This window comes from Anopheles nili, chromosome 3, assembly GCF_943737925.1.
Source record: "Anopheles nili chromosome 3, idAnoNiliSN_F5_01, whole genome shotgun sequence".
NCBI lineage: Eukaryota > Metazoa > Arthropoda > Insecta > Diptera > Culicidae > Anopheles > Anopheles nili.
Window position 1 is genome coordinate 49,371,297 of NC_071292.1, and position 26,350 is coordinate 49,397,646.

General features: G+C 50.0%; 2 protein-coding genes across 2 annotated transcripts; one reads left to right on the forward strand and one right to left on the reverse strand.

The window, feature by feature from the left end:
- Positions 1-505: 505 nt before the first annotated feature.
- On the reverse strand, positions 506-5,009 carry LOC128725354 (uncharacterized). The gene is made up of 10 exons (XM_053819094.1): positions 4,754-5,009; positions 4,553-4,688; positions 4,325-4,475; positions 3,741-4,243; positions 2,872-2,988; positions 2,670-2,768; positions 1,379-1,481; positions 1,005-1,197; positions 755-855; positions 506-664 (listed from the first exon to the last, which is right to left on the reverse strand). The coding sequence occupies exons 1-10, from the start codon at positions 5,007-5,009 to the stop codon at positions 506-508; spliced, it is 1,818 nt and encodes a 605-aa protein (XP_053675069.1).
- A 20,197-nt stretch (positions 5,010-25,206) lies between these two features.
- On the forward strand, positions 25,207-26,136 carry LOC128725622 (probable protein BRICK1-B). The gene is made up of 2 exons (XM_053819382.1): positions 25,207-25,578; positions 25,649-26,136. The coding sequence occupies exons 1-2, from the start codon at positions 25,461-25,463 to the stop codon at positions 25,756-25,758; spliced, it is 228 nt and encodes a 75-aa protein (XP_053675357.1). The 5' UTR covers positions 25,207-25,460; the 3' UTR covers positions 25,759-26,136.
- The last annotated feature ends 214 nt before the right edge of the window (positions 26,137-26,350 follow it).

Here is a 26,350-nt window from a genome sequence, read left to right on the forward strand (position 1 = left end):
AAATAGCCCCGAATAATACACCACGTGTAACACACAGACTTAGAACTTAACAAGCTTCTCGCGCAGCGCCAAAGGAATCCCTATTCAAATGCGTATCCTTCCATTTATTCCGACGCTTGGGGGGCCGCATTTTGTGATTTCACATTCTCGGTGGGAATAATGTTTTTTTTTTCTTCTTCCTTTTACAGCCAACCTTGGCTTGGTTTAATGCGATAATGCGTCGATAAAATCTCGTGCTGTGAACCACCGTTCTGGCTTTGGCACTAAATTACGGTTGAAAGTCACACATTCCCCCTTCGGCATGAGTGTTGAATGCAATTTTTATTCCTGTATTACGGTTGATGCTGCTGTGCGATGGCAATGGTCTGGAGCAAGACCCCTTTTTCAGGCTTTTTGAACCAAGAAAGGGAAGGATTCGCTACTTTAACAAATGATCAGTTTTTGATTCCACGCAGCACTTCCTTTTTTTGCTCTCTCTCTCTCTCTCTCTCACTGGCTCCGGGCTTTAGAGCACGTGCAGATTTTCACAGCTCTTCGATTTGGTGATGTCGGTGAGACAGATCTTGTGCAAAATTTCCTTCGCAATGTGCAGCGACATCTGCGTGCGCGAGTTGCGCAAATTGGTCGCACTGGCGCGCTTTTCCCGCTGCTCCTTCAGGCGTATCTGGGTGGGTAGTTTGAGGGAAAGAAAATGGAAAAGTGAAAAAAAAAACAACCCCAAAATAAATGCGGTTTTATTTGCCACCACAAATACCTGCTTCAGCACGCCCACCAGCAGCTCGTCAACGTTGTGCTGAATTCCGCTGGACGTTTCGATGAACTTAGCTTCCCGGGACGTTGCCAGCTGTTTGCCTTCTGTTTCGGTGAAGCAAAGATAGAGAACGATAGAGCAGAAAACGGCACAAAAAAAGTGACATCATAAATTAGCACTATTAATCGACAGGACGATCAAGTTCAAGCGACCATTGGTTGGATTTTCTCCCTCCCCGCCTCGAAAAACCTACCAGCCGTGGTTATGACTCGTGCCCGAGCCAGATCGGATTTGTTGGCCGCTATAATGACCGCCTTCTCCTTCGTGTAGTGCTCCGACCACAGATAGTTGAGTATTTCCTCCGTCACGCGGAACGAGTTCCGATCGACGATGGAGTACACGACGACGCAGGCGTGCGGTTCGTACGTTGAGAGTGAATTTTCCACCTGTGGAGTGTTGAACGGTGTTTGGGGGAGGGATTAGCACAGCAGCAAGCGCGCGATGTTCGTGTTCGAACCCATTTTGGCACGATTTTGGTGGCAAAACCGGCGAACACAAACACACGTGCACGGCAAACCGCATGGGGAATAAAGGCAACACAGCACCAAGCTGCTAGGCGCTACTTACGCTCATTTCCACGTTCGGATGGTCGATGAATATCATCTCGGACTCCTCGCCGTCCAGCAGCACGCTAACGGTCTTTTCCCCAAACTCATCATCTTTGCGATCGTTTGTGTCGACGGTTTGTGTTTTTTTTTTTTTTTTGGGGAGGTTTTTTGTCCAGGTTTCCGCGGATGAAAGGCGCGCCAAAGAAAGCAATCAGAACGAGCAAAAGGAGAGAAAAAGAGAGAGAGAAACACAAGACAGAGACAGAAGAGAGAAAGAGCAAACGGAGAGAGAGAGAGAGAGAGAAAGAAAGAGAAAAAAGCGAGAAAAGAACAAACCGATTCAAAGCTCATCTTCTCACTTCGAGTTCGATCATTACATTTTACCACTCGAAATGGCGCTTCCGTGCGTTTTTCTTTCTTCCCCGCGCAGGAAAATCTCACCACCCCCCTTGCCGGGAATCTGGGCATTCTGGGCATGTATATGTATATATATGTATGGGCATGTATATGTTTTTTTTTCTTTCGCTCGAACCTGACCGAAGAATTTAATAACATCGCCAACATCCCTCTTCTGTCCAGCAGGGAGAGACTGGTGGATGGAAAAGCGATTACGATGGTTACGATGAGAAAATCTCCCCCGCTTGCTATGTTGCGCGCTCGATGGGGCAACATTAAATCAATGATTCGTGGAAGCGAAAAAAGCACTTGTTCTAACGCGTTGCTTGGATGCGTTCCCTGGATACAAGTGTGGCGGTGGTGTATGTGTGCCTGTTTGTGTGTGTGTGTGTGTGTGTTTTTCATGTTTTTTTTCCCTGCCCACTAGATTGTTCCTTCCGGTTTCGCTGTAGCTGCACGAGCTAATTGGAATATTGCTAGGTGAAGGGAAGCTCACAAAACCACCACTGGTGCGCGCGTGGAATCATTCCGCGATGCATTGCACAAATAGTGCTAAAATTGCAGCAAATTCTCAAATTAACATAATGAACAAATTGCAGCACCCCTCCACCAGGTTGCCTGCTAACGGTTATTTGCTTTCGGAAAAAAAAACGGGCCCCCATGACCTTCAGCGCATTGGCATTTTCTAAACCTGATGGCACAAAAGTAACACCTTCATTTACACGCTGCAGGTGCAGCACAGGTTTTCCCGCTGCACATTGCAACCGCGCACCGCCCATTAGCGAAGAGCGAGAAAAACTTTGGCACTTTGACTTTCGACCCAATGGGGCGGCGCTTCGTTTCCGCTTCGATGCGGAAGCCCACCCAAAAACGAAACTTTCATCAAACCACGCGCAGTTCCAATTGACTTACCAAGGCTGGCGTCGTACGTGTGCATGTACTCGGAGGTCATAAACTGCGAAACCAGGGCCGTTTTGCCGACGCCCGAGTCGCCCAACATGACGACGCGATATCTGCGGATATGGCGGGAGAAGGATCACATCATGAAATGTACTTCTTCGTTCCGGTTCCGGTCGTTTGTCCGGTTCCATATGATGGCGCTTTGCCAACACTCACCTGGTCGGTATTGGTTCACTTTCGTCGTCATCTTCACCGTGCGAGGATGGCAGCGAGTCTACGGTTGCGTAGCCGCCTCCACAGCACGATCCTTCGAAGGGTGATCGTTCGCTGGCCCTAAGGAATAGGGATAGGAATTAGGTTTTTCCATGTGTCAATGGCTTTAAACTCGAGGTGCATTAGTCCAGATAGCTGGACATCTTTCTTTTGGAATAAGTTATGCAATGTTTCATGTCGAAGGATAGGGTTAGAGGTTATGCTTTTGTATGTTTCAATAGCTTTAACTGCGATTGATATTTTAGTGATTTAACATTAACTTCGAGCGATGGTTTGAATCTCATCATCTGCATGTGTCTTTTGGAAATAGCTAACCGATGTTTAAAAAAAAGAGCTAGGAATAAAGCTTAGGTTTTTGCTTGTTATAATGGCGTTTACTTCGAGAGAGATATATTATCGATAGAGCTTAAATCAGATAGTTTAACGCTTATAAAATTCATGTTAGTTTTTGTAAAGAGTCATGCTATGTGTTAAAAGAAGAGATAGGGATAAGGATTATGTTTTTGTATGTCTAAATGGATTCAACTTCAAGCAAAATTTTATCGATAGAACTCAAATTAGGAAGCTTGTCGTTTACATTTCTTCTGAAATTAAGCATGTTTTTATTCGGAGAATCGTATATTATGTATAACTAAATTGTTATGTATAAGAATTATGTATTACTAAATAGCTATAATTTCGAAGGGATATTTTTATCAGTAGATCACATAGAGTGTTTGATCCTCATCAACTTCACGTTTCTTCGCGAACATAATCATGCAATGTATAAAAAAAGAGATAGCAATAAGGCCTTATCACCGAACGTTCCTTACCGACTAGCCGTGGAGTTAACGCTGGTGTTACTCTTCGATCGCCGCGAAATAATCGAATCCCCACAATTCACGACCGTACCCTTGCTGATCGAGAAATGCCGCAACCGATACAGATCATCACTCTGCCGCGGGTTGTACGGTCTTTCCGGCAACGAGCAAACCCTCGGCCTTGCATGATCCGGCACAGGTAACTCCAGAAAATTCGACGTCCTCCGTTGACGGCCACGTGCCGACGCCTGGAACGCTAACGGACCGATATCTTCGTTCGAAAACACGGACGTATTCGAGGCGGCACTCTTGATCGAATCCCGTGAACCTTTCCGACTGGCCAGAAAAGCCAAACCCTTGTGGCTACTTCGACGCCGCCCGTGCCGTCCTCCCATTCCACCCATCATACCGGAATCGCTCGTTTGCGTGAGATCGCTCGTCGATTTGCGGCACGTTAGCGACACCACACTGTCTGAGCACGTGCGATCGAGTGTGGAATGTGAATTTCGAAGGACCTGTGGTGGTGGAGAAGGACGTTTAATGGGTGGGGCGTTCGAGCCAAGACCTGCCAACACAAAGGGAAACGACCACCTCACCTGGTAACCGGGGTTAGAGGTTATGTTGATGGTCTCGCTGTTTAGCTGCCGCCGAGAGTGTCTCGGCGAGTGGGAAGGTGATTTGGCTCGTGCCGAAGAACTATGTCCCGGTGAGCTGCAACTCGCCATCGAGCCATCGAGGATGGATTCACTGCGGCGAAATGAAGGTAGCAAAGAAGAGACCCATCAATGTTAGGAACCTGCGCGAGCAGTTCAATGCCGCATTACTTCTCGAGCGAGTTGTCGGGGGTTTTGCTGGGATAAATTCGCTTCTTCTTCCGGTCGATGTCGTGCGTGTCGATTGATATGCTGTTGGAGAAGTCCTCCTTCGATACGGATGGGTAGCAGAACTCGAACCGCTTGCCTGTGAACGAATAAACGGCCGTTCTACAGATCCCAAAATGGAGCCATTACCTAACGGCTACGTACGCTCAAACCGCGGACTGATCGCATCATAATCGATCTCCACCGTGGACGGCGTCGTGACGGACGTCTGCTGGCAGTACTCGAAGACATCCCCCAGACTGGAGTCATCCTCGGTGGTTTTGATGATCTTCGGGCTGGCCGGTAGCGAGGTGCGTTTGTTTGTGCTTGGCCACGAGTCGGCGTGGGTTTTCTTTAGATCGCGCGGGTGCCTCGGATGACCGTGCCCGTTTGGGGTTTTTCGCGGTTGTCCTTCTTCCATGCTGACAGCTTCTTGGTCTGTTTGTGCGTGCGTGTTTGTTTCGGGGTCACTGGGATAGGAGCTATTATCGTTCTGCTGTTGTTGGCATGGCTAATGCTGTTGCTACATCAGCTGCTCGTTTACTTCGGTCTTCACTGTATGGTGAGCTTTCGAACGCTTACGTTGTTTGATGTTAATTTAGCTGCTCATCGTGGAATACCAGTACCTAGTGACATGGTTGGAACAGGCGCTTTTTACTGCCAATTGCCCCTAAAAATGGCAAAAAATAACAGTGTTAAGAAGTGGTAAGAATAGGGATGAAACGATCGCTCACCGAACATAATACTATATTGAGTTTAAGGTAATGGAAGACCTTTGGGGATATTCTTTTGCTATTATAACCTCACAATAATGCTGCAATTTCTACAAACACTGGTCAGTAAATAGATGTCTTTTAGCCTTACACATTTACTTGAATTCGATATTTGGGAACAACACTCCTAGACCTTTTCACGCCTGAGGAAGTTGGAACCTTCTCTACATTTTTTTTTCGCTCGAAAAAGACCACCATTCACTGTTGTGACTAAACACACGGCACCACGTAATCCTTACAGCTGGTGCGAAAACAACGCCAACAACACAAAACAACCATCCATCACACCGATGCGAGGACAAACGATAATCTTACGAACCGAGGCGTTACTAGACCTCACCGACACAAATCCCGTGGCCTCACCAAAGAGCCATAGCCCCTTTTTCGATGATGTAGTGGCCACACATTCGGAGGGGGAAAAATAAAGGATACGTGCAGCTCTAATGGCCACCCACCTTTCGTGAGGGCATAGTGTTCCGTACGCCAATCACGGCCGGGCACATGTTGCCGTAAATCACGCTCTCGCCGCTTCCCTGGCCGCCGAAAATCCGCAGGAAAAGCTCCTCGTTTTTTTGGGCCCACCTTTGCACCATTGTCCTGGGCACACACCGTTAAAATAGTTCATTTGAGCGAACACCATTGACCACGGCACGGCACGCAAACGCACGGCAGATAAATCTCCATTAATGCGGCGTTGGATTTGGCAGAAAAAATAATAAAAATGAAATACCCAAAAAAAAAAGGAGCCTTCTTCTGAGTGTCACCCGAGCCAGCCCAACCGGAAGTGGCGCACCGGATCCTGAGGGTCAAGGATTTTTGTGCTCGAAATTACATTACGCACGTGTGTGGGCGGGCGGGTGGGAGAGAGAGAGAGAGAGAGAGAGAGAGAGAGAGAAGGACAGCAATCGAAACTAAAGGCTTCACCAACAGGAAAAAGGGCTCGCCTTTCGAGAACCGACCAACAGTAAATCCCTTTCGGGCGCAAAGGATCGTGTCGTGGCCCGAAACCTTTCGAAAGGTTCGCTCATTTCCTCATTTGACTTGCTTCCTGACTGGGACCGTGACCACCAGGGCATCGAAATTGCTCGACCGTGTAGCAGCAGCAGCAGCAGCAGCAGAGCGACAACACGCTGTTGCGCCTCGGCCGTGGCTGGAATGGTATAATGATCGCCACCAACTGCTGCCAAACACCATCACCACCACCTCGCTCGAACGGCTGGAAAAGCGAACAAGCGAACCGGTGGCTTTTGCCCACGTTTCCTCGAACGCTTTTGCCACGTGCGTGCGTGGGTGTGTGCGCGTTTCCGCTTCTCCCCAGGGCGAGTGTTTGGCGTGAAATTTCGCTTTCTACGGGTGTGAACAAATTTGCGTCCTCTTCCGGTGGTGGCAGCCTTAGCTCTCGTCAACATGCCGACGGTTCGCTCGGCGACTTCATTTTCTGGGAGCGCCCGGTGATGGTATTATGTTTCGATATCACTGCCGGGTCGATATTAAAGCGGCACTAATGGGCAGGATTCTGGTAAGGTGCGTAAGAATTCACCCGCGGGCCTGTAGCGCATTTTTGTGTGTCCATTTTTGGGCATGATTTGTGTATAAATCGCGCTTTTAAGAAGCAACCATGGTAGGGTGTAAACGCTTGGTGAACGTAGGCTTTGGCACGCGAAGAAAATCCTTTCGCAGCGTGGTTTGTAATTTTCCCACACCTTCTTGCGGGCTGTTAAACGCCTAAAGGTATGCAACAGGCAAATCCCTCCCCACACGAAATTAAATTCTTTATTTTTAGCACATCGAAAGCGCGCGCGGAATTGGCTATTTTTCGTTTCGCAGATGCGCAGCTTTTAAAACCTCACCATCCCGACCGAATCCGTAATTAGCCGTTACGCAGCAACCCATCCCGTTAAGCCCCCCTGGATGGATGGACATTCGCAGAAAGCGGCAGATTTAATTTCGCTAAACATTGGCGGCCCGTGTTGAAGATAAAAATTCAACGATGCCGCGCGCATTAATCTTCATCCCCAGCCAACCGACCGTGTGCCTGTTGGTGTCTTCCACCCAACCAACCATGGTACTACTTTGCATGCGACGAAGCGAAGCTAAAAATCTGCGACCGGCGTCACTCCGGACAACCTTTCGGTAGCGGTCCTTTTGCTTACTTCCTTTAGCGGGATAACAACTCCTGGCAACTCCTTCTCAGGCCTGCCACAGAGCGCTTCACACTGCTTATCGAGCAGCCTGTCGTTCTTTCTACTTGTTAATTCTTTTTGTGCTTGTTTTTTTTTCGCTGCATGATAAATAACACAATTTTGCCACACTTTTAATCCGTTTCCATCGGCAGAAAGTGGGAGTTTATTATTATTCCTCCACCCAGGGAAAACCTGTGCCCGGTGAAAGTGTCACCCACCGACGACGTAATCAAAACCCGGCACAGGGTGGTTCTTTTTTTTTTTGTTTCGTTGGAAAACGCACCCGCGATGTGCCCGTAATTTCCCGTCAGCATGTTTTATTCATTATTCACCCCCGCGTGGCCACATCGCGGGCTTTTCGGGCGGGAAGGTGATTATAAATGGATGTTGCCGCTCGCTGACAGCGTGCAGCCTATTTATTTATGCAACAAAAATTGGGGTCCTCTTCCAGCTCGATGGCGCGATGTCCTGTCCACCCGATGTGGACGCGCGTCCACAGAGAGCTTTAGCGGGTTTTAGCGAGCTGCGCACTTCCTAATGAGCACGAAAGCTGGTGGTTGTGGTTGATTTTTGGGTGATTTTTTTTTATTATTTTCGAACACCAGAACGTAGTCATAACCAGCAGGGATTGTACCGGTTTTTTCGCTCTCTCTCTCTCTCTCCTCGTTTTGCTCATTTCACATTTCCATCAATCAAAGCAAAAGAAAGAAAAAAAGCCACGCTTTGTCGCGCTTTTGATGACAACCGGACGTCGTGATCGTGCCCGTGTTGCTCATAAGTCGTCCTTGCAGCGACAAAGCACGCCACGCGAGAGATGCAAGATAAATTTAATTTACCTGCACCCCATGACCATGCCCGACATGGGAAAACCCGGCACGGGATTTTCCACCGTGACCTCCGGCGAGCTAATATCACGGGAAATGCCTCCTCCCCCGAAGGTTAGTCGAATTAATTTTGTATACACATCTCCCCCGCGTGTCAATGTCGCGCTATTGGATGGAACTAAACCCCCACACCCCATTTTCTATGGGTTTTGCAGCGCAATTTTCCCAACCTGGGCGCCAGGTAGGACGCGTTTTTTTTTCATTTTACCTCGAAAGATCGTCAATCTGCAACACCCCATCGGGGAAAGGTCGGCGAGCTGAGAGCTGCCTTTTGTGTCGTCGAGACGTCAAGGCCGGCGTCAGTTGACGACAAAAGGATCAGCAGCAATCCTGGGTGGCTGGGTGGGCGGGAGGCCATATTCAACGCACGGGTTTCCATGAGGGCTTTCCCGGACTTTCCCGGGCGAAATGGCGCTTTTTCCCACTTTCAAACAGGGCTGGGCGCTGAAATATTGCGCCTCTCGTTAAGAACGACCAGCGTCAATGCAGGATGGGTAGGATCAGTTTTGAGTTCATTTTACGATCCCCGGGTTTCCCACCCCGTTTTTTATTCAATTTTCCGTCCGCCTTCCTTCTGGGATAGCGCAAGGGGAGAGAAGCGTAAGTTTTCAACCAGCGTCACCGGGAATCTGTGGCCAATTTCCGGCATACATTAAGCGCACCGAGGGGGAATTGAAGTCCTTTGGTAGCGCCTTTTGCGTCGCATGTTTCGTGTATTAGCGTGAGAGAGAGAGAGAGCGAGAGAGAGAGAGAGAGAGAGAGAGAGAAAGAACGATAGAAGGCTCATTAACTGCTGGGAATGTGGGCGCGCGGTTCCGTCATTCGCGAGTGATTAAATGATGAAAGCGCAAAGCTCAACGATGGAAACGCTGGTGAAACCCATTTCAACCCAGAAGGAAACAGGACACAGGCGCGCTTAGTGTGTCGGTGTGTGTGCGCAAGAGTACGGACGGGAAAAACCTGGCATTACGTTACCACGGCATGGCTCGTGTTTCGATTTAATTGATGCACGTTTGCTGGTGGAGCAGCAAAGCAAAGGCAAAGCAGAAAAAAAGACGGACGTACGAACGCATCGCGTGAAGAAACGCCAACCAACCAGCAAATAGAAAAAAAAACAAATCATTGCCGTCTCTTATTGCGCTCTGGCATTTCGGAGCTAATATTTGTGCGCCCCATCCCCATCCCAACGTGCACCGGTGTGCCATTACAGGGCCTCTCATTTCGTGCGCCCTACGCACGTACGGTTGGATTGGCGCGCTTGGAAAATCGAGCTGGAAATTATGACCTCATCAAGGGCCATTGTGCGCGCATCAGCGGGAGGTTTCGCGGTGTTACGTGCTTTTCCTCGCTGGCGATTTTTCATTTTTCCACCCTCCCCCATCAGGAAAAGGAGCGAAAGGATCCCGGGGCTTCCGGATCAATTTCATTATTGCAAAATGTGGCGCTGATTTCGCGCTCTTCAGTTCGCTTTGATTAACCGTTTGGCGTTCGGGAAGGATCGGAATCGGGATTGGATTAGCGTGTGTTGCGCTCACGTGGAGCGTTGTTAAACGTTTCAGGGTAGCGGCACTTTGAAGGGGGCTACCGTGGTGAGAGAGCGCTTAAAGCTCCGCCATGTAACGCCACGTAACGCCATGTAACGCCACGTAACGCCATGTAACCCGGAAAATCGGGGTCGGAGAAAAAAACCACTGGCTGACGTTGATGCTCCTGGTAGGGGTTGGTGGGGATGTTCTGGCCTGCTAAGTGCGGGTTTCCGCATGCCGGGAAAATCGAGAAAACTTTTCCCACTCCCCAAGCGTGGTTGCGCGTTGAGAACGGTGAAGTTTTTGAAGCATATTCGCTGGTTGCGGCGAGAATAGCGGCGAGTGGCGGCGTCTTTGGGTATTGCAACGGGAAATGCATGCTTTCCCCGAGCGAGGACGCAATCAGATCCGGATGATGTATCATACAAAGGAAAGAGAGAAAGAGAGAGAGCGCGATGGTTTGTGTGTGCTGTTCTGGCTGCACGTGGATAAAACTCCTCTCCCGGATGCACCGATAACTGAATGCGATCCTGTTTGCAGCCCGCCTCGTGGGGCGTGGAAAGTTTGAAGTCCTTCAAAGTCTGCCTGCTTCTGCTAGCCACGAGGAGGTTCAATTTTCCAACTGCAAGGACACAAACTCACCATCCGCGGGGTGCTGGTAACGAGCGCCTGATTATTGGCGCTGCCGCGCGAGCCGTCAGAAGGCTTTGTGAAGCATAATTATCATTTCCTGGCCAGGCGTTTGCCATCGGGTGGCTTTGCAGCGGACCACGAGCAGCTCGAAGTGCTCCCATCTATTGGCCGGACTGGGGTTTTGTGGGTCATTTTTCTATCCTTTGCGCTTCCACCGATGGGGTGCCAGATTGGCTCGCCGGACTCGACGACGAAAGACGTGCCGAGCTCGGTGTGCAGTTCATCAACCGTCAATGGAACCGTCGTTGCGCGGGCGGTGCTAATAAGCGTCATCCGCTCTCGACACCAACTGCCTGTCACCTGCTGTCCGTAGGATAAGGAAAGGACACACACACACACAAAACGGAGAGACGCATTTAACTCGAGCGCCTCGATGGGCACGGAAATGAGCTTTAACACGAGACATTTTCCCACCATTCGACGACGCTTGGGCTGGGCCCAGCTGGGCGGTCGTTAGCCCCGGCTCGTATCCTGGCCCCAGGACACACACACAAACGATTTGTTTAAAGGCCCGTGGTGTGTCCCTGGTGGTGGAACGTTGAACACGAGAAGAAGAAGAAAAGAAAAACCAGCAAGATGAATGTGACAACGGACAAGCGGCGTGTCGATGGGCCGTGTGATGGATGTGCGAAAGGTGTGAAGGAATTTACTGGGTTGGACGAGAAGGACGAGATAAAAAAAGCACACACACACACACACCCACACACTCCTGCCTCACAGGGCGGTGGAAAGAACAACACATCATTCACAAAACCACAACACACCAAGCTCCAACCCAACCCATCGCACGAGGATGCGCCCCGGTGGTTGGTGGATGAGTGTAATTGAAATATTTCCCTGACATTGATGGGCTTCGGTGGCAGGCCGCTGGAGCTCGCTCGGTGTGGGTGGTCGCGGTCACCTCCCTTCGGGGGGGGGGTGTGGTTCGTTTGAAGGGGGGTGAGATCCGGGCGGGGGGTTGATTGCCGCACGCATAAAACGTTGCCGCGTGAGAAGGGATCAAAACCGCGCAAAGGACCAAACCCCGTGCATTGTTGGTGGAACGTTCCGAGCCTCTTTCATGCGGTCGCAAGGGCTGGGGCTGGGGATAAAGGACACAAGCGAGATGGATGGATGGAATGGAGAGAGTGAGAGAGAGAGAGTGAGAGAGAGAGAAAAATAGGAAGGATACAATTTGAGCAAGGAATCCTGGCTTCATTACTCGAAAAGGGACACGTGCAACGGTCACAGTTCGTCAGTTGCTTTTGCGCTCCATCCATTTAGGATACATTTCAATCGGTTTCCGGACGACAAAAGCGCCCCCATAAAGGTCCTGGCATGTCCAGGCACCGTACGCCACGTCACAGCCAAGAACTATCGGGCTGTGTGTGTGTGTGTGTGGTTTTTTTTTCTTCCTTCTATCGGTTTGTGAGCCCACATTCTTCCACTGCTATTAATGCTAAGCTGCACCTTCGTCACACCGTGGAAGAGCCACACATTGACTTGGGTCCATCAAAATCCGCTTCGTGCGCTTTTGTTTCGCGCTTAAACAAACTAACAACGCTTAAGCTCGCTGTCAGAACGCATTCAGGACGTTTGGAGGTGGAGCCTCCTTCTTTTTTTATTTTGTTTCTTCGTTCGTCTCCTCGTCCTGTGCAAGGATTTCGCTAGCACGTGTAGCACCCGCTCTTAGTAGGCTTTGCTTGCCGATGGTGATGTCTTACCATGGCATTTGGAATCATTTTCGCCGCAAATCGAAACCCAAAACCCCGAAAAAGGACACTCGCCTCCCCCCCCCCCCCCCCCCCCCCAAAGGCAGGTCAGGGTGCATTTATCCTTGCCATTCCGGACGCACACACCGTAATATTATGGAGCCCAATGCTGAACCGAGAACCGTCGGCTAATACTTGCAAATAATCAACACAACAAACAAACCGTGCCCCCCCCCCCCCGGGCCTGCGCGTGTCCTGACAGCCAGGATGGATGGCCTCTTTCTCTCTCTCTCTCTCTCTCCCACACACACCCTTGTTCTGGTTCACCGAGCGCAGGATTATGATGATGAAGGCTTGGCGAGTAGGCTAATTAATTGGATTTATCCTGCCAATGCTGCCCCCCCCCCCCCCCACACACCCCGGGATTAGTGGCGTCGGCAAAACGGGGGACCTTTGCAAACACACAAACAGGATGCACATTACTGTGCGTCGGATAAATTACTGCGAACTGAAGGGGGGGGCGCATTTCAGTGCCAACGGCAGGAAGAAGGAGGAGTGACACAAAAGCGGCAGAAATCAATCAATATCCCGGGACCCCGGCCAGTTATTGTAGCCGTCCAAGCGTCCTAGCAACCGTTTCGAGTGGTGCAAAGGAGGCTGTGCTTTAGCCCTAGCCATGTGTGTGTGTGCACGTGTGTGTGTGCTTTCGAGAGTTATGTACGTGCTCGTTTCCACTGCTGGGCAGCTGACGCAGCGCCACACACACACACACCGGTTGTTGTGTTCGATTTGCTACTTTTTTTTGTTATCGGGAAAATCGGCCACCCAAAGCAATTTGACGATTAAAGGCGATGATGGAGACATTTGCCGTCAGGATTCGACCGACGGGGAATAGCTTACACCACACACACACACACACCTGCTTGCGGATCTTTTACGGATGTGGCAACGACCGTCGTATAGCGATGGGTTGAGCTCTCGCAAGGACAGCCCAAAACCGCGAACCGCGTGTGTGACATCTACACAGCGCTCCCCAAGCGAGGCACAAGCGAGCTTAACGCGAAATGCTGACCACACTGCACGTGTTTGCTGGGGTTTTTCTTGGGGGTTTTTCTTCTTCCATTTCGCTATTTTTTGTTTTCCCTGTTTGTTTCTCCTTCCCGCGCGGATGGGCGAACGAAATAACGAGCTTCGATTTCGGTCGGTCGGTAAGCTGACCCCAAATTGTTTCACAAAACGAATGTCCCTTTTTTTTTCGCCTTTTTTTTTTTTGCTTTTCACTTTCTCGCCTGCTTCGATTGCTTCTTCGATAGTCTCCCCCCACACACGGCGCTGTCACGGTGACGGTATTGGTTTTTGCGCACAGAGTGTTGCACTTGTATCCGTCACTCTGCGTGTGTGTGTGTGTTTGTGTCTCTCCCCATTGGCCGCTTTTACTGGCTCGTTCTATTACGCGCGCTCCTGTCGGGGGGTAGTGATGATAATCGCATTTTAACCGTGTCATAAATTGGATCCAACTGACATTAATTTGAATTAAGTCGCACCGTAATTACAACCGATCGTTCTCTTGCTCGGCTTCGAGGGAAAGCGAGGGCACCACCGTGGCGTTGATTCTTGAAATCAGTGACTGCTTCCTGGGTGGGGGTAAAGGGACATCGGTGGTTCTAGATTAATCCCTCGAGCTCTGACGGTGGCATCTTCTCTTCTGTTCGCTGTTGCCGTTGCTTGCCTCCATCTCCAACGGTGGGGCTCCAATCAGCAGGTCCGTTAAGTTAGTTTGTGTTTTTCAAAACCTTCCCATCCCCCGAGGAACAAGGCTGACTGCGGTCAATTTTTGCTTTACTTGTTGCTTCACCAGGGCAGAAGATCTCGGCGCGATTCCGGCCAAAAAGGAGGACGAGAACGAAGCGGCAAAAAGGAAGTAACTTTGTGCGAAAGTTAAACATCCTTTCTTTCTTCCCAAGGCGATCGCAAAAGGGTACGTTTGGTTACCGGGGAGGGGTCATTTACTTTGGAAAATTCTCCAATCGAACACCATCGGCTGGCGTAGGGAGCGCGCAAGCCTTGTTTCGAAGCTGGGGGGGGGGGGCAACCTGGTAATGAACTGGCGCGCAAAACTTCGCAACAGAAGCACCGAATCATTTGCCGTACTCTTCTGGGAAGCGCGTTCGCGCAGAAAAAAGGGTACTAGAGGGTGCCCGAAAGTGGCCAGAAGTTAGACTGGGCTTGCTTTTTTTTTTTCGTTTTCTGGTATCCTCGCATTTTCCGCCGCGGTTCTTTGGGCGAATATTCTCAAATATTGACGCAATCAAAACCCGCACCCCCGGGTAAGGGGAGCTCCAGGGCCGCACGGTTTTCGATATTCCATTATGGGAATCGAATTTCCAGCTGCTTTTTGGGTGAAACATTTCGCGAGGAAACGGTGCAAAGGAAGTGAAAGCGAGAGAGAGAGAGTGAGAGCGTCTCCTGTTTCGCGGGCGGTGATGTTGTGGAGCTTTTTTTCTGTGTGAAACCCGCGGCTTAGATCCGCAATTATATTGCCTTTTACCTGCCTCAAAAAAAAAGGGTGATCCAAAGGGGTGGAATAGTTTTCTATTCCTTTATTAATCTCGTCACAATTCCCGTGCAACAGCAGCGCAGCTCGTTCTTGCGCCCGGTCCGTTTGTGATCCTTTGGAACTGATTAAGCTCTCTGGGCCCCGCACACACACACAGCAGTAAACAAGGACGGGAAGGACTGCAGTCAATCAACCCCAAAATCCGTCGTAATTGGCCCCGTAAGACGCTCGTTACCTCTCGCCAGCGGCGAATGAGCGGATGGTGTGGAGTTTATTTCGCCGCAACCCTTTTTTGTTCGCTTTTCTCTCCACCGCGTGCACCCATTTCCCGGTCGAGAAAGAAGAGGAAGAAGAGGAGCAAAACCAAAAAAAGAAAGAAAAAAAAACACCGCTCCATAAATTATCTCCAAAGCGAGTCCTTCGAAAGCGCACACACAGGTAGCGGTTTGCGGAATCTTTAGAAATACTTTCTTTAAAGGATACTATTGAGGGGGGGGGTGGTTTTTCCTTTTTCTTCCTAACTCTTTTTGGTTATTTTTGTGCGGCTTCGTTCCCGCGCGCGCGCGGTTAGATCATGTTTCCAGATCCGAGATCCGTCCGTTTCGATAAAGCATTGCTGCGCCATCGTCCCCTTTTGGGTGGGGGAGTGCGCAAAAAAAAAAAGCACCATGCCAACCGGATATGATTTGTGGGTGGAGGTGTGCAGGAGTGGGAGGGGGGGGGGGAGGGAGAGGATAGCGGCCACAACAACAACTGCAAAAAATATGGAATCTCCTTTACTCAAAAAGCTGGCGGGGGACGACGACATATACATCCGAAACGAAAAGAACGCGCATTTGCGAGGAATATTTGTGAGTTGGTCCCTCTGATGCTGATGGAAGGAAAAGTGCGCGATGGGGTTTTTCGATGCTTTGATCGTGTGGCTTTTTCTATTTGGATGGGGGGGGGGGGGGGCTCAGGACGAAATGGCAAACGAGACGAAGAAGCAGCGAAAAAAAAGAAGCAAGAATTGGAAGCCAAACGCCGTCGCCGTCGCGACTGTCGGTAAAAGCTGAGGGATTTGAAGCGCTTCGAAATGAATTAAGAATCCCTGTTGCATACCACCCCCGCATACGTACACACACACACACACACACACACACATGAACAAACCGCAGTAGAAAAAACCCCACCGCAGCGTTATCAGAAAGCATAATTTATTTGAAATGATTACTCGCTTGTTATACGCCGCTCTTTCTCGGCCTCCCTGAGGCCGTCGCGCACTGAGCTTGTGTGTGTGTGTGCATGGTTTCAAGTTAAAAGGATTCTAAATCGAATAGAATGGGCTCACCATCGAGGTGCCCGCCATCGGGTGCTTTGGCTGGCGCGGAAAATAAGAAATCGATAACAATTCATCTTCGGCAGAGACGGAGCTGCAATGCACACACAAAAAAAAATATATATATATATATATAAAAGATGATGATGATGATGATGATGGTGACGATGTGTCTCCTTCCACCCTTTGCTGGTAGGTGGAGCACCACACACACACACACGTGTTCGTCGAGTTCGTTTGTGTGGCTGTGTGTTTTTTTGTTTTTTTTTGCCCCCCACTCGCCATTGCGCGCTGGCATTTCGCTCAGCCAGAGCCTTGAGCGATGGAATTGGAAAATGCGCACTCGCGTTTGAGGATGGGGGCGTGGAAAATGTGTCTTTCTCTTCTTCTTCTTCTTCTTCTTCACCAGCTCCACAAAATTCAATCGCAAACGAGTCGAGATATGTGCGTTCGCCTCGCGTCGACCGCCGATAGAACCGCTTGAAAGTGGTTTTGATTCTACGGCGGGAATTGTTTCGCTTTGAACAATTTCCTACCCCCCCCCCCCCCCCCCCCCCTTTATCAAAACCCATTAGATCGGCCGAGCCCGGAAGGAGGAGAGGGTTGACTTTCACCGACACAAGGATCCTTGTTTGTCCTTGTCCGCGGCGGCTGGCAGAAACCGGAATAAAGGCTGATTTGCTGGCTCGCGTCTTCCGCAATCTCGTAGCACGCGGCTGTAACGTAATTCGGGCAGCTTTTCCATGCTCTTCCATACAGCGCGCGAATAGAACCGGGTTTTGGCCCCCGTTGGGTAGGAACATTAGAAAATTTTATGCGCAAATCAGCGCGCATCCTTGAGAGGTGGCGCCGCGTGTGCTGCTGGCTTGCGTGCGTGCGTGCGTGTGGTTGAGAGAGAGAGAGAGAGAGAGAGCAAATGGTGGCAACGATCGGAAGGGGATCGTAAAATGGCGTTTGCATTAAATTGCCAATAAAAAGGCGCACCCATGGAACCTCTAGGGGAAAAATGGCGTCGGAAAATGAATATGGTTGGGAAAACTTCACTGCGCCAAGCTCTGCTACAGGTTTTGCCGGATTTCCAACGGTCCTTGAAGGTGGTTTTTCTTTTTCCTGTGCCTTCATGAGAGGCTGGGGGCTAAATTTGCATCATTTTTTTTTGCTGGTGCTACGAACGTCGACGGCAGCAAAAATTAGCGCAGATTGGAACCATAAAATGTGTTGGATATTTTGTTTTTTTTTTCATTTCGTTTCACGCTTGCTTTGATTGATTTCTCTGCTTCGCATGTCAACGACGCGCGCGCGGTGTGAGCGAAACAAACAATCGGATCCTCGAGGGCTCTCTCTCTCGCTCTCTTTCTTTGTCATCATTTCGATCCATTTCGGGATTTGTTGTAATTTTCCAAACACCACGCGGACATCAACGTGACCCGTGACCGTCAACTGCAGCAGCTTGCCGAGGTATCGGGTAAAGATTTTCCCCCTCCCCCCCATCATCATTAGCCAGGGCGATGATAAGTTACTTTCTATTTTTTTTTTTTTGCCTGAAGTCCGACATTCGATTGTTACAATTCCATTTCCGGCCAGGGCAAAACGGGGTCGATTTTGGGCTGATAAGCGCTTGCGGGTGCGCTTTTTTGTCCTTTAAACCGAAATCATCATCATCACGCGAAAAGCCGGGGAGGAAAGCGGTCAAAAAACGAGGTCCTTCTTCCTGGAACGTATCATTCCAAACCTCCCCCCCCCCCGCGCCAAAAAAAAACCGAAACACGCCCCGAATGCCGAACGCTTTTCCCATTCCGTCGCCATCGGCTTTTTCCGGTCGCATTTCCCCACACAACCGCCACTGGTGCGGTGGCTTTCCCGCAGGATATGTCGACATCATTATCCGAGCCCAAGCGCACCGGTGGGTCCTTTTGGCACAATCGGTAGTGCTGCGCGTTCGTGTCTGTCCTTCTGTCGCAGGACGTTCGTACGTACCGAAATGAAGGACTGTAAGGACACCACACACACACACACCCACACGAAATGAAAGCAAGAAGGACACACGGTACAACACCCGGTGGATAATCATCAGCGAGCTGTGATGTCGCACTGGATGATCTCCCGCAGCTCGGAAAAGGCGCCCGATGGAGCCGATGGAGATGTAGATAAATATATCGCTTTCAGCTGTTCATTTCCCTTCGGAGTGTGACACTTCTTTTTCTTTCCCCCCCCCCCCCCTGTCCAAATCGACACCGATGGTCCAAATCGACACCGAAGGATGTCAGCCCCTTTCATGCTCATGTACCCGTGAAAAAGGACCTGCCTCCATTGTGCGCCCTCCCCCCCATCGATGCGTTTTCTAGCAGCCGTAGGCCGATTCTACGCCACCCCAATAATGCCGTAATATCCTCCCACCAGAAGACCGAAGCAGCGAGGGCTGGGTTTTTGTTTCGTTGGCGTTGATTTCCTGCTGCCAGCAGCAGCAGCACCAGCAGTATCCTTGAAGCTGGCAACAACGGTCGTACCGAGCCAGAAATAGCTTAGCCCCCCAAGCAGCTTTAGCCGCAAAATGGAACTTTGAACTGCCGTTTGCCCTTCCTAAAGAAGCATAAGCGCATCAGGCGCTCGTCTCGTCTTAAGCTCGCTCGTCCTTTTTTTCATATATATATCGTCCTTTTAGCGTGCGCGCTTTCGGACAGCCGGCGACACGTCACGATTGGCCAGGCTTTATTACCACCCGTCGGGTGACACATTCGCACTCGCGGTCTTACGTTGTAAGCGATTTAATTTAAACCCCCTCTCGGTTTTTTTTTTTGCTTCTCTCTCCTTTCGAATGTCCTTTTTGTCCTGCACCCTCACAAGGAGGTGGGACCCTGCTTTTCGGGGAGTTTTTCCGACTCCTCCCCCACTCTGGGGTGGGAAAAGCGACTCACTTTACAGGCGAAAACGATTACGCGCGAGATGGTGTTATTGTGTGAGTGCTGGTTTTTTTTCTATTTGCAACCCCAAATGGAGCAGAAACAGCTCGCGCTTCCGTGCTGCTTTTCCGTGCGGCAATTTATGAGTGCGACGGGTGGCAAGGAGCTTTCCACTTTTGCCCCCCCCCCCACCAATCGCCGTAATCGCCCCCACGGATTGGAGCCGATTTGTTTAGCAATCGCGTAATAATGATTATCATCGTTATCATCCGCTTGTCGGCCGCCGCTGTGTTTGCTGCTGCCTTGACTTTTCGTGCTTTTTTTTTTGTTTCGTTTCTTTTCTTTTCCTCCTTTTTTTTTTCCCTTATTTATTTGCTTCCTCCAACGCCCACGCTTGCTTCTTCTTCTGCTTCTTCTTCTCCCTCTGCTCGTCCCGATCTTTTCCATCTCGGTGCCGATTTTGCGCCCGGGACGCCCCCGTCACCGTTAGATTGCTCTCCGAATTCGGTTGAATCGCGCAAACATCACCGGTTACGCGGAAAACGAACGTGAGTGGCTCGGGCGAAATGAAACAAAATTGCTTGCGAAAGAAGAAGAAGAAGAAGAAGAATAGAAGGAAATGGAAACGAAAACCCCCCGGAAGAGGAATCCTTACCAGGAGAAGCAGTGCGAGCGAGCGAAAGGAAACACAGCGGAAACAGAGAACGCGGGCGGCTCGCGAATCGGTGGATGAGTTTTTTTTTCCTTTTGTGTTGCCCTCCGCCTTGTTCCTGTTAACCATGTCCCTCCTTCCTAGTATTTCAACAAGCAAAGCTGGCTCTTCCAAGGACCCTACACGAGCCCCGAGCTACAGGTAAATTCAATTGCCGAAACCATCATCAGCAGCAGCATTCTCGCGATTTTCGGGCGCTCAACTTGGGCGCACACAAGCCAACGAGGAAAAGCCGTCGAGGAAAAGCTGGAACAAACAACACCAACAGAAAAAAGGCAGCCAAGCGCGCGCCCTCTCGCAAGTGGGCTCAATATAAAACGAATCAAAGCGAGCGGAAGATTGACAAACGATAAGAGATTAATCGAGTGTAGCGCCCCGGTTGGGGATTTGTAGCAAAAACGCGTGCGCCCGATTTTGTGTGTTTTGAAGCGCGCGCGATCAGACGATCGAAAGGAACGAAAGGAACGAAAGGAACGAAAGGAACGAAAGGAACGAAAGGACCCCATTAGCGGAGGGACATTTTGAAAACGGATCCGCGCGCACCGTTTGTGTCGCGCTGGTTTTTTTTTGTTGTTGCGCGCTTATTCCACAAACAGTTAACAGGCTCTTTTGGCTCTCCCTCTTATACGTTCCTTCCGAGTGGCTGGTGGATGATCTTGCAACAAAAATTAGGAACACGTTTCAAACATTCACTCACTCACTCACTCCCCCTGTTCAATCGAGCCAATGAGAGCTCCCTCAATGGTATGGGGCTTATTTTTTTTTTTTCGTCAACTTTCGTGCACCATTCAAGCAACTTTCCTTTGGGGAAAAGTTTTGCCTTCCTTCGCACACACACACACAGGCTTTCGTCGACAAAGCGTTAGGTCTAAATGGAAGCAGAATGGAGCAGTGGTGAACATAAAAAAACGCATGTTCCATGCTCCTTCACTCTGTGTCCTGAAGGTTTGACTGTTCGCGGTTTGGGGGAGCGATTTTATTTTCATGCATAATTCCCGGGACCCGGAAAAAGTTTAAGGAAGTCCTCGAGGGTTGGGGCCTTGTGGATCGAAGACAAACACCCACCCACACACCCCCACACAAACACAATGGTTTCCGAAGGGGGGGAAGAAGCTATGGGCCAAAAAAGCAAACGCTAAATGGGTCTGGTGAAGGAGCCAAAACGCGGGTGGATAGAACGACCAAAAGCAAATGCCACCACCGGCCGGACTTTAACAATAGCTTTCCCGCTAGGGGTAGGAAAAGAGAAACCCCTCCCCGAAAGAAAGAATGGAAAAAAAAACTTCACCCTCATGTTGTTCCCGAATTGTGTGGAGACTTCCGGGTGGTTCTGCTTCCCTCCGCCCCCGGAGATGCCCGTGATTGGGTGGGTATTGTTCGGAATGTCCGTTGTAAACCGTTTGACCCCAAAAACGCTTGGATGGATGGAGCGCAACGCCAAAAGAAAAAGAAATAAAATTGGGTGCTGGAATGCCGAATTCCGTGCTGCCGGAAGTGTCGCCATCAAGCGCCATCCTTTCGGGCGTGCATCCTTACGGAACCACCCGGCGGGGGTGGAAAAACAAAAAAAAAAGCACACACACGCCGTCTGGGTACACCTTGTTCTTTCTGGGCTTTAAAGATTAGGCGGGCAGCATCCGCGCGTATCCTGCCGATGCGAAAAAGGATACGGCTTTGTTTTGGGTTCTCGTTCTGTCACACGCACACACGTACACTCGCTCACTCTCGGTATCGTGTTCTTTCGTACCACTTAGCCGCAGTCGCAGCCGCAGCCGCCCATGTTCGTGCCACCAAAGTCGAGAAAGCGTGTTTATGTTTGCATAGAACTTGCGAAGTGAACGCCACTCGAACGCGCGCCTCACACGAAGCGGCCACACACACACATACACAGGCGGTCCTCTCGGTCGAGCCCTAGTCCTTTCGAAAGGACCCCCAAAGTGTGAGCCCTTTTAACCTGCCTGTGAGCACCACCAGCCGTGAGGTGGGAAGCGGAGTGACAACAAACTTGCTCTCGGGTTGCAAAGGGTGGTGGAATGTGGGAGGGGGGGGGAGAGGAGGAGTTGCACACCCACCCACACACACACCAAGTGGTAGTCACATGCGGGCACTTAAGCCGGCACACAAAGTGCTCGACGACGACGGCAGCAAAAGGAAGGATCTTTCTCTCGAGAGACTCGGAATCACATAATCGTGGTTGTAGACGTTTTTGGGTGGGCGTAGGGGGTGGTGTGGATTGGCGTAACAGAAAAAAAAACGCACTCACACACGCACAATGCCTCGGGAGGAGGAAAGCAAAAGCGCGCCGACCCGAAGCGGAAGGGTGGTGATTCTTTAATTTTCCGCAAACGTGGCACTCGCGTGGAAAACCGCGGATGGAGTACCGCACAATGAAGGGTGCTTGTGAAATGAGCGAGAGAGAGAGAGAGGAGGGGGAGTGAGGAATGGAGGGTGAGAGAGAGAGAGAAAAGCACCCACTCAATGAGTCCTTTCCCCGCAGCACGTCAAGCTTACGATGAAACGGGCTTTTGAAGGAGAAGCCGTTACAAGCGCGATCGTTTTGCAAATGCAAATCGCCGCTGCAACGCCAAATCACGGGCAGGATCTCTGTGAGCTTTTTGTGGGTGGAAAAGAAGATCTACGGGGTGGAAAAACGGGATTGATAAGAACCAAAGGATCGCGAAGGAATCGGGAGGGTTCTTTTTTGTTTGCTTACTTACATCACGAGGGAAAAACACCACCGCATCCAAAAGGGCAGCAATCGGAATCGAAATCGCCACGACGCTGGGGGAAAACTCGCTTTTTTTTTGTTTGCTTCGTGTGTTTCACTTCCAGGGCACTAACACAGGCACCCTCACCGAGTGCTACTAGCAATTTGACCAAAAGAAAAAAAAAGGAAGTAACTGGCTCGCTGCACCAACAACCAGCGGAAACCGGAAGCAGCCAAATCGGGAGCATCTGCAGCAAACGCTGCGCGGAAAACAACACCTGTGCACACAGGGGGTTCGCATACACACACACACACATGCACCCGGGGTGGCAACCACCCCCGTACTTCCTCGTGGGGGGAAATCGCGAAAAGAACACCACTTGCAATTGCTCAGCGCACGCCGCCACAGCTAACACAGTAATAAACGGTGGGAGGAAAATCCCGGTTCACTTGTCCGTGGAAGATTTTGAAAAAAAAAATCCTTTAATCACCTACACACACACACACACACGTACATACACACACACACACACACGTGTGCGTACAGTCGGGGGCGGGGGTTGAAACTGCGATAAAAAGTTGGTGGCGGAAAAAACTCGCGCAGCTCTCGTCCCTCGGTCACGGGCGACAGCGCGCAATCCAAGGACGACCAGCTCCGGTGGGTTTTCCTTGGCGGACTGGCCTTCGCGCGGCCGGAGCTGCCAGCTCGAAGCCAATTTTCCGGCCGTTCGTTGTGTTTCCTTTTCCTTTTCTTTCTTTCTTTCTTTCTTTCTTTCTTTCTCCCGCTTTTTGAGAGAGAGAGCGAGAGAGAAAAGGGAAAGCTCTCGGGCGAGCACGCGCGTGTCCTGGCCAGCAGAGATCGACCAAAACCACCGGCACCAGCGTGCTGTGGGTGCGTGTGTGTGTGTGTGTGTGTGGCCAGGACACGCTTTTTGGGATGAGCGCGCTCTCAGCGTGGAATGAATGTGGATGATGGATGATGGATGCAGTTGCCGTCGCGGGAGACTTTCCGGGAGTTTTTTTCCGCCGCGAGACGATTTTCCTTCTCGTCCCTGCAGCATGAAAGAAAGAAAAAAGAAGCACGCTGACGAAGTGTGAAACGATGTTTGGTCTCTCGGCAGGAGTCCAGGACCCAGTGTCTGGGAGCTTTTTACGGGACAGCTTCCACCACGGCCCAGCTGGTGGCGAGTGAGTGAGAGAGAGAGAGAGAGAGAGAGAGAGAGAGAGAGAGATAGAGAGCGAGAGAGCAATACGAGTGGGGTTCTGTTGCACCATTTTTTGTCTTCTCTTCTTCCTTTAGCTTACCGACACAATCTGTGGCATCTGTGGCCGAAAGCAGTCCTTTAGAGTTGGTCGATTTTTGGGGTACCGAATTTCTTGTTTTTTTCTTGTTCGAGAAAAGAAAAACCCCCCATTGCACACATACACACATTCTTAACCACCCCCAACCCTGGGGGGCGAGAGTGCTGCTGGCGAGAGCGTTTTCGGCAGAGCAGAAGAAGTAACAAGTGGAAAGGACTCGGGCCATGTTTCAATGTCCGTTCTTTTCTTTTTTTGTTGCCCGGCCTGATGGCGTTTCTTCCGGTTTCGGTTATGCCAGAAAGCAACGGTGGAGTAAGCTTCCTTACGCAAACACAGCACGAATGGAAGGAATGCTTTTTTTGCATGAAATGTCTTCGTAGCACAAAAGAGACACCAAATCGACACCAAAGTTTAGTTGATTGAGCATTCTTCGTTGCGGGTAATTGCAACTTTGGGGGTAGGCATTTTGTCAGTCAGTCTGAAGGAGACAATTGCTCTCATTTAACGAAGAAATCTCGTTTGCTATTGATGCCCTTCATGATAGCCGTGCTGATGCTGTATGCTTTACCGAGAATCAGCCACCCACAGTGTGGTCAGCCGCGCGAGTCAATCGCAGTAGGTGCAATTGCACAGGACGAGATGTTCGAGTATCTCGCCGTGTGGCCTCTGTGAGATGTCGCTGCTTCGGGTGATGCAAAACGAACGCGTGCGTTGCTCCATCTCCTGTTGGCTTCGTGTGGAGCAGCCACGGAGGAGATAACACACCTACACACCGAGAGAGAGAGAGAGAGAGAGAAAGCAGCCAGGCGCAATGTGTGAAAAAATAGAATGTTTGAAACCGACGGGCGCACCACAATAGGTTTGCCGAGACCGGGGGGAGCAAACGGGAGGCGCTTTGTGTGTTATGCTCAGAAAACGTGCGCATTGCATGCTTTTTTGAAGCGTGGCTCGACGCGTTCCAGCTGATCAGAATCAAACAGGCTGTTGCCGAACAGCGGGAGCAACGTGGAATCTCGGTTGGGAGCTAGCCACGTTGTTTTTTTAAGGTCAGTAGCCTTGAGGGTGTTGTAAATGTTTGGCACTATCGTAATGCTTTGCTACCATTGTTTGAATTTCATTAGCTTTATAATGCTAGCGCTGCGATTGCTTCAAAACAGCTACTATATGAATTTATTGCCAGTTATCCTTATTCGTCCCCACGCTTGCATGGTGCCGCTGTAACTAAAGCGCACGGGAAGTAAGCATTGCACCCTTCGAACCATGCGCTATAAACCCACAGTCCTTGCGGGCGTGTTTGACGTGCAGAACGTCAAAAGGTGTGAATGATTGTTTTGGTCGGTGTTTAGGAAACAAATTTCGGCTATTTCTCATACAAGACTGCACAAAATACTTTTTGGGTGGAAAATCAGAATTGAAATCCCTTCGTAAATTAGTTGATGGTGTTTTTAAGCTCTACTCAGTCCACATGTCTCTTTGGCAGGAGGGCCATTAATCAGTGTACCCCTACCATAGCGTGAAAAAAAACAAGAAGAAAGGGGAGGAAACGGAGTAATTTCTCTAAATTAGTTAAACCATTACTCACTAATTCGGTGCTAGTAGTGTGGCTCACAATCAAAAACACAGAAAATGGACGCACATCGGGAAGCGATTCAGAAGCAGATCCACCAGGATTGGGCCAACCGGGAGTATATAGAAGTGATAACGGCTAGCATTAAGCGTATCACGGATTTCCTCAACTCGTTCGGTGCGAATCGGTGCAGCCTTTGGAAACTCGAGCACCGTTGAATGACCGTTTCCACGTGGTTTCTTTTTAGACATGTCGTGCCGTTCCCGGCTGGCCGTTTTGAATGAGAAGCTGACGACGTTAGAGCGACGAATCGATTACCTCGAGGCGTGTGTGACGAAAGGCGAAACCTTGCAGTAGAATACTAAGCGATAACATACTCTTCCACCTGCTGGAAAGCTACTTCGAGACGGCGTTTGCGGTGTTGCTCAGCATTTGCTTCGGCAGGAAGATTTCATTACATTGCAGCAAAATGACGACACGTTCTTGTTCCAATGGCGAAGACGACTGGGGCGCGTATTTGCGTGGTAAAAAAAAACACAGGAGTAACTGCCAAATGTTCACTTGCTCACGAACGGGCGGCACACGATCGTTTCGAAGGACTTTCAAGAATCAACATTGACTAGGATTTATTTATACGTATTGTGCGGCTTTATCCGTTTCTTTCTAGAACGATAGAAAACACCCCCATGTAAACCTATTTAGTTCACAAGAAGTTGGCGCCTCCGCGAGAGGAAACTCGAACTAACGTACATTTACTTTCATTCGCGTGCTTTGAGAAATGCCACCCGAAAGTAGATCACTTGCCATTTTCCGTTCGTTTTTTTTTTTCGGATGCTTCACATACTGGTTCAAGCAACTAAAACGAACAAACACGCACTCGATTCGATAAATGAAAAAAATAATAAATATTTCACTTTATTTCAACGCGTTCACGAAGAAAAAAAAACAC

Coding starts and splice junctions, on each gene's coding strand:
- LOC128725622 (XM_053819382.1), top strand. CDS start 25,461: ATGGACGCACATCGGGAAGCGATTCAGAAGCAGATCCACCAGGATTGG. Junction 25,579..25,648: donor GGATTTCCTCAACTCGTTCG/GTGCGAATCGGT, acceptor GTTTCTTTTTAG/ACATGTCGTGCCGTTCCCGG.
- LOC128725354 (XM_053819094.1), bottom strand. CDS start 5,009: ATGGAAGAAGGACAACCGCGAAAAACCCCAAACGGGCACGGTCATCCG. Junction 4,689..4,753: donor GATCAGTCCGCGGTTTGAGC/GTACGTAGCCGT, acceptor ATTCGTTCACAG/GCAAGCGGTTCGAGTTCTGC. Junction 4,244..4,324: donor CCTCTAACCCCGGTTACCAG/GTGAGGTGGTCG, acceptor CCACCACCACAG/GTCCTTCGAAATTCACATTC.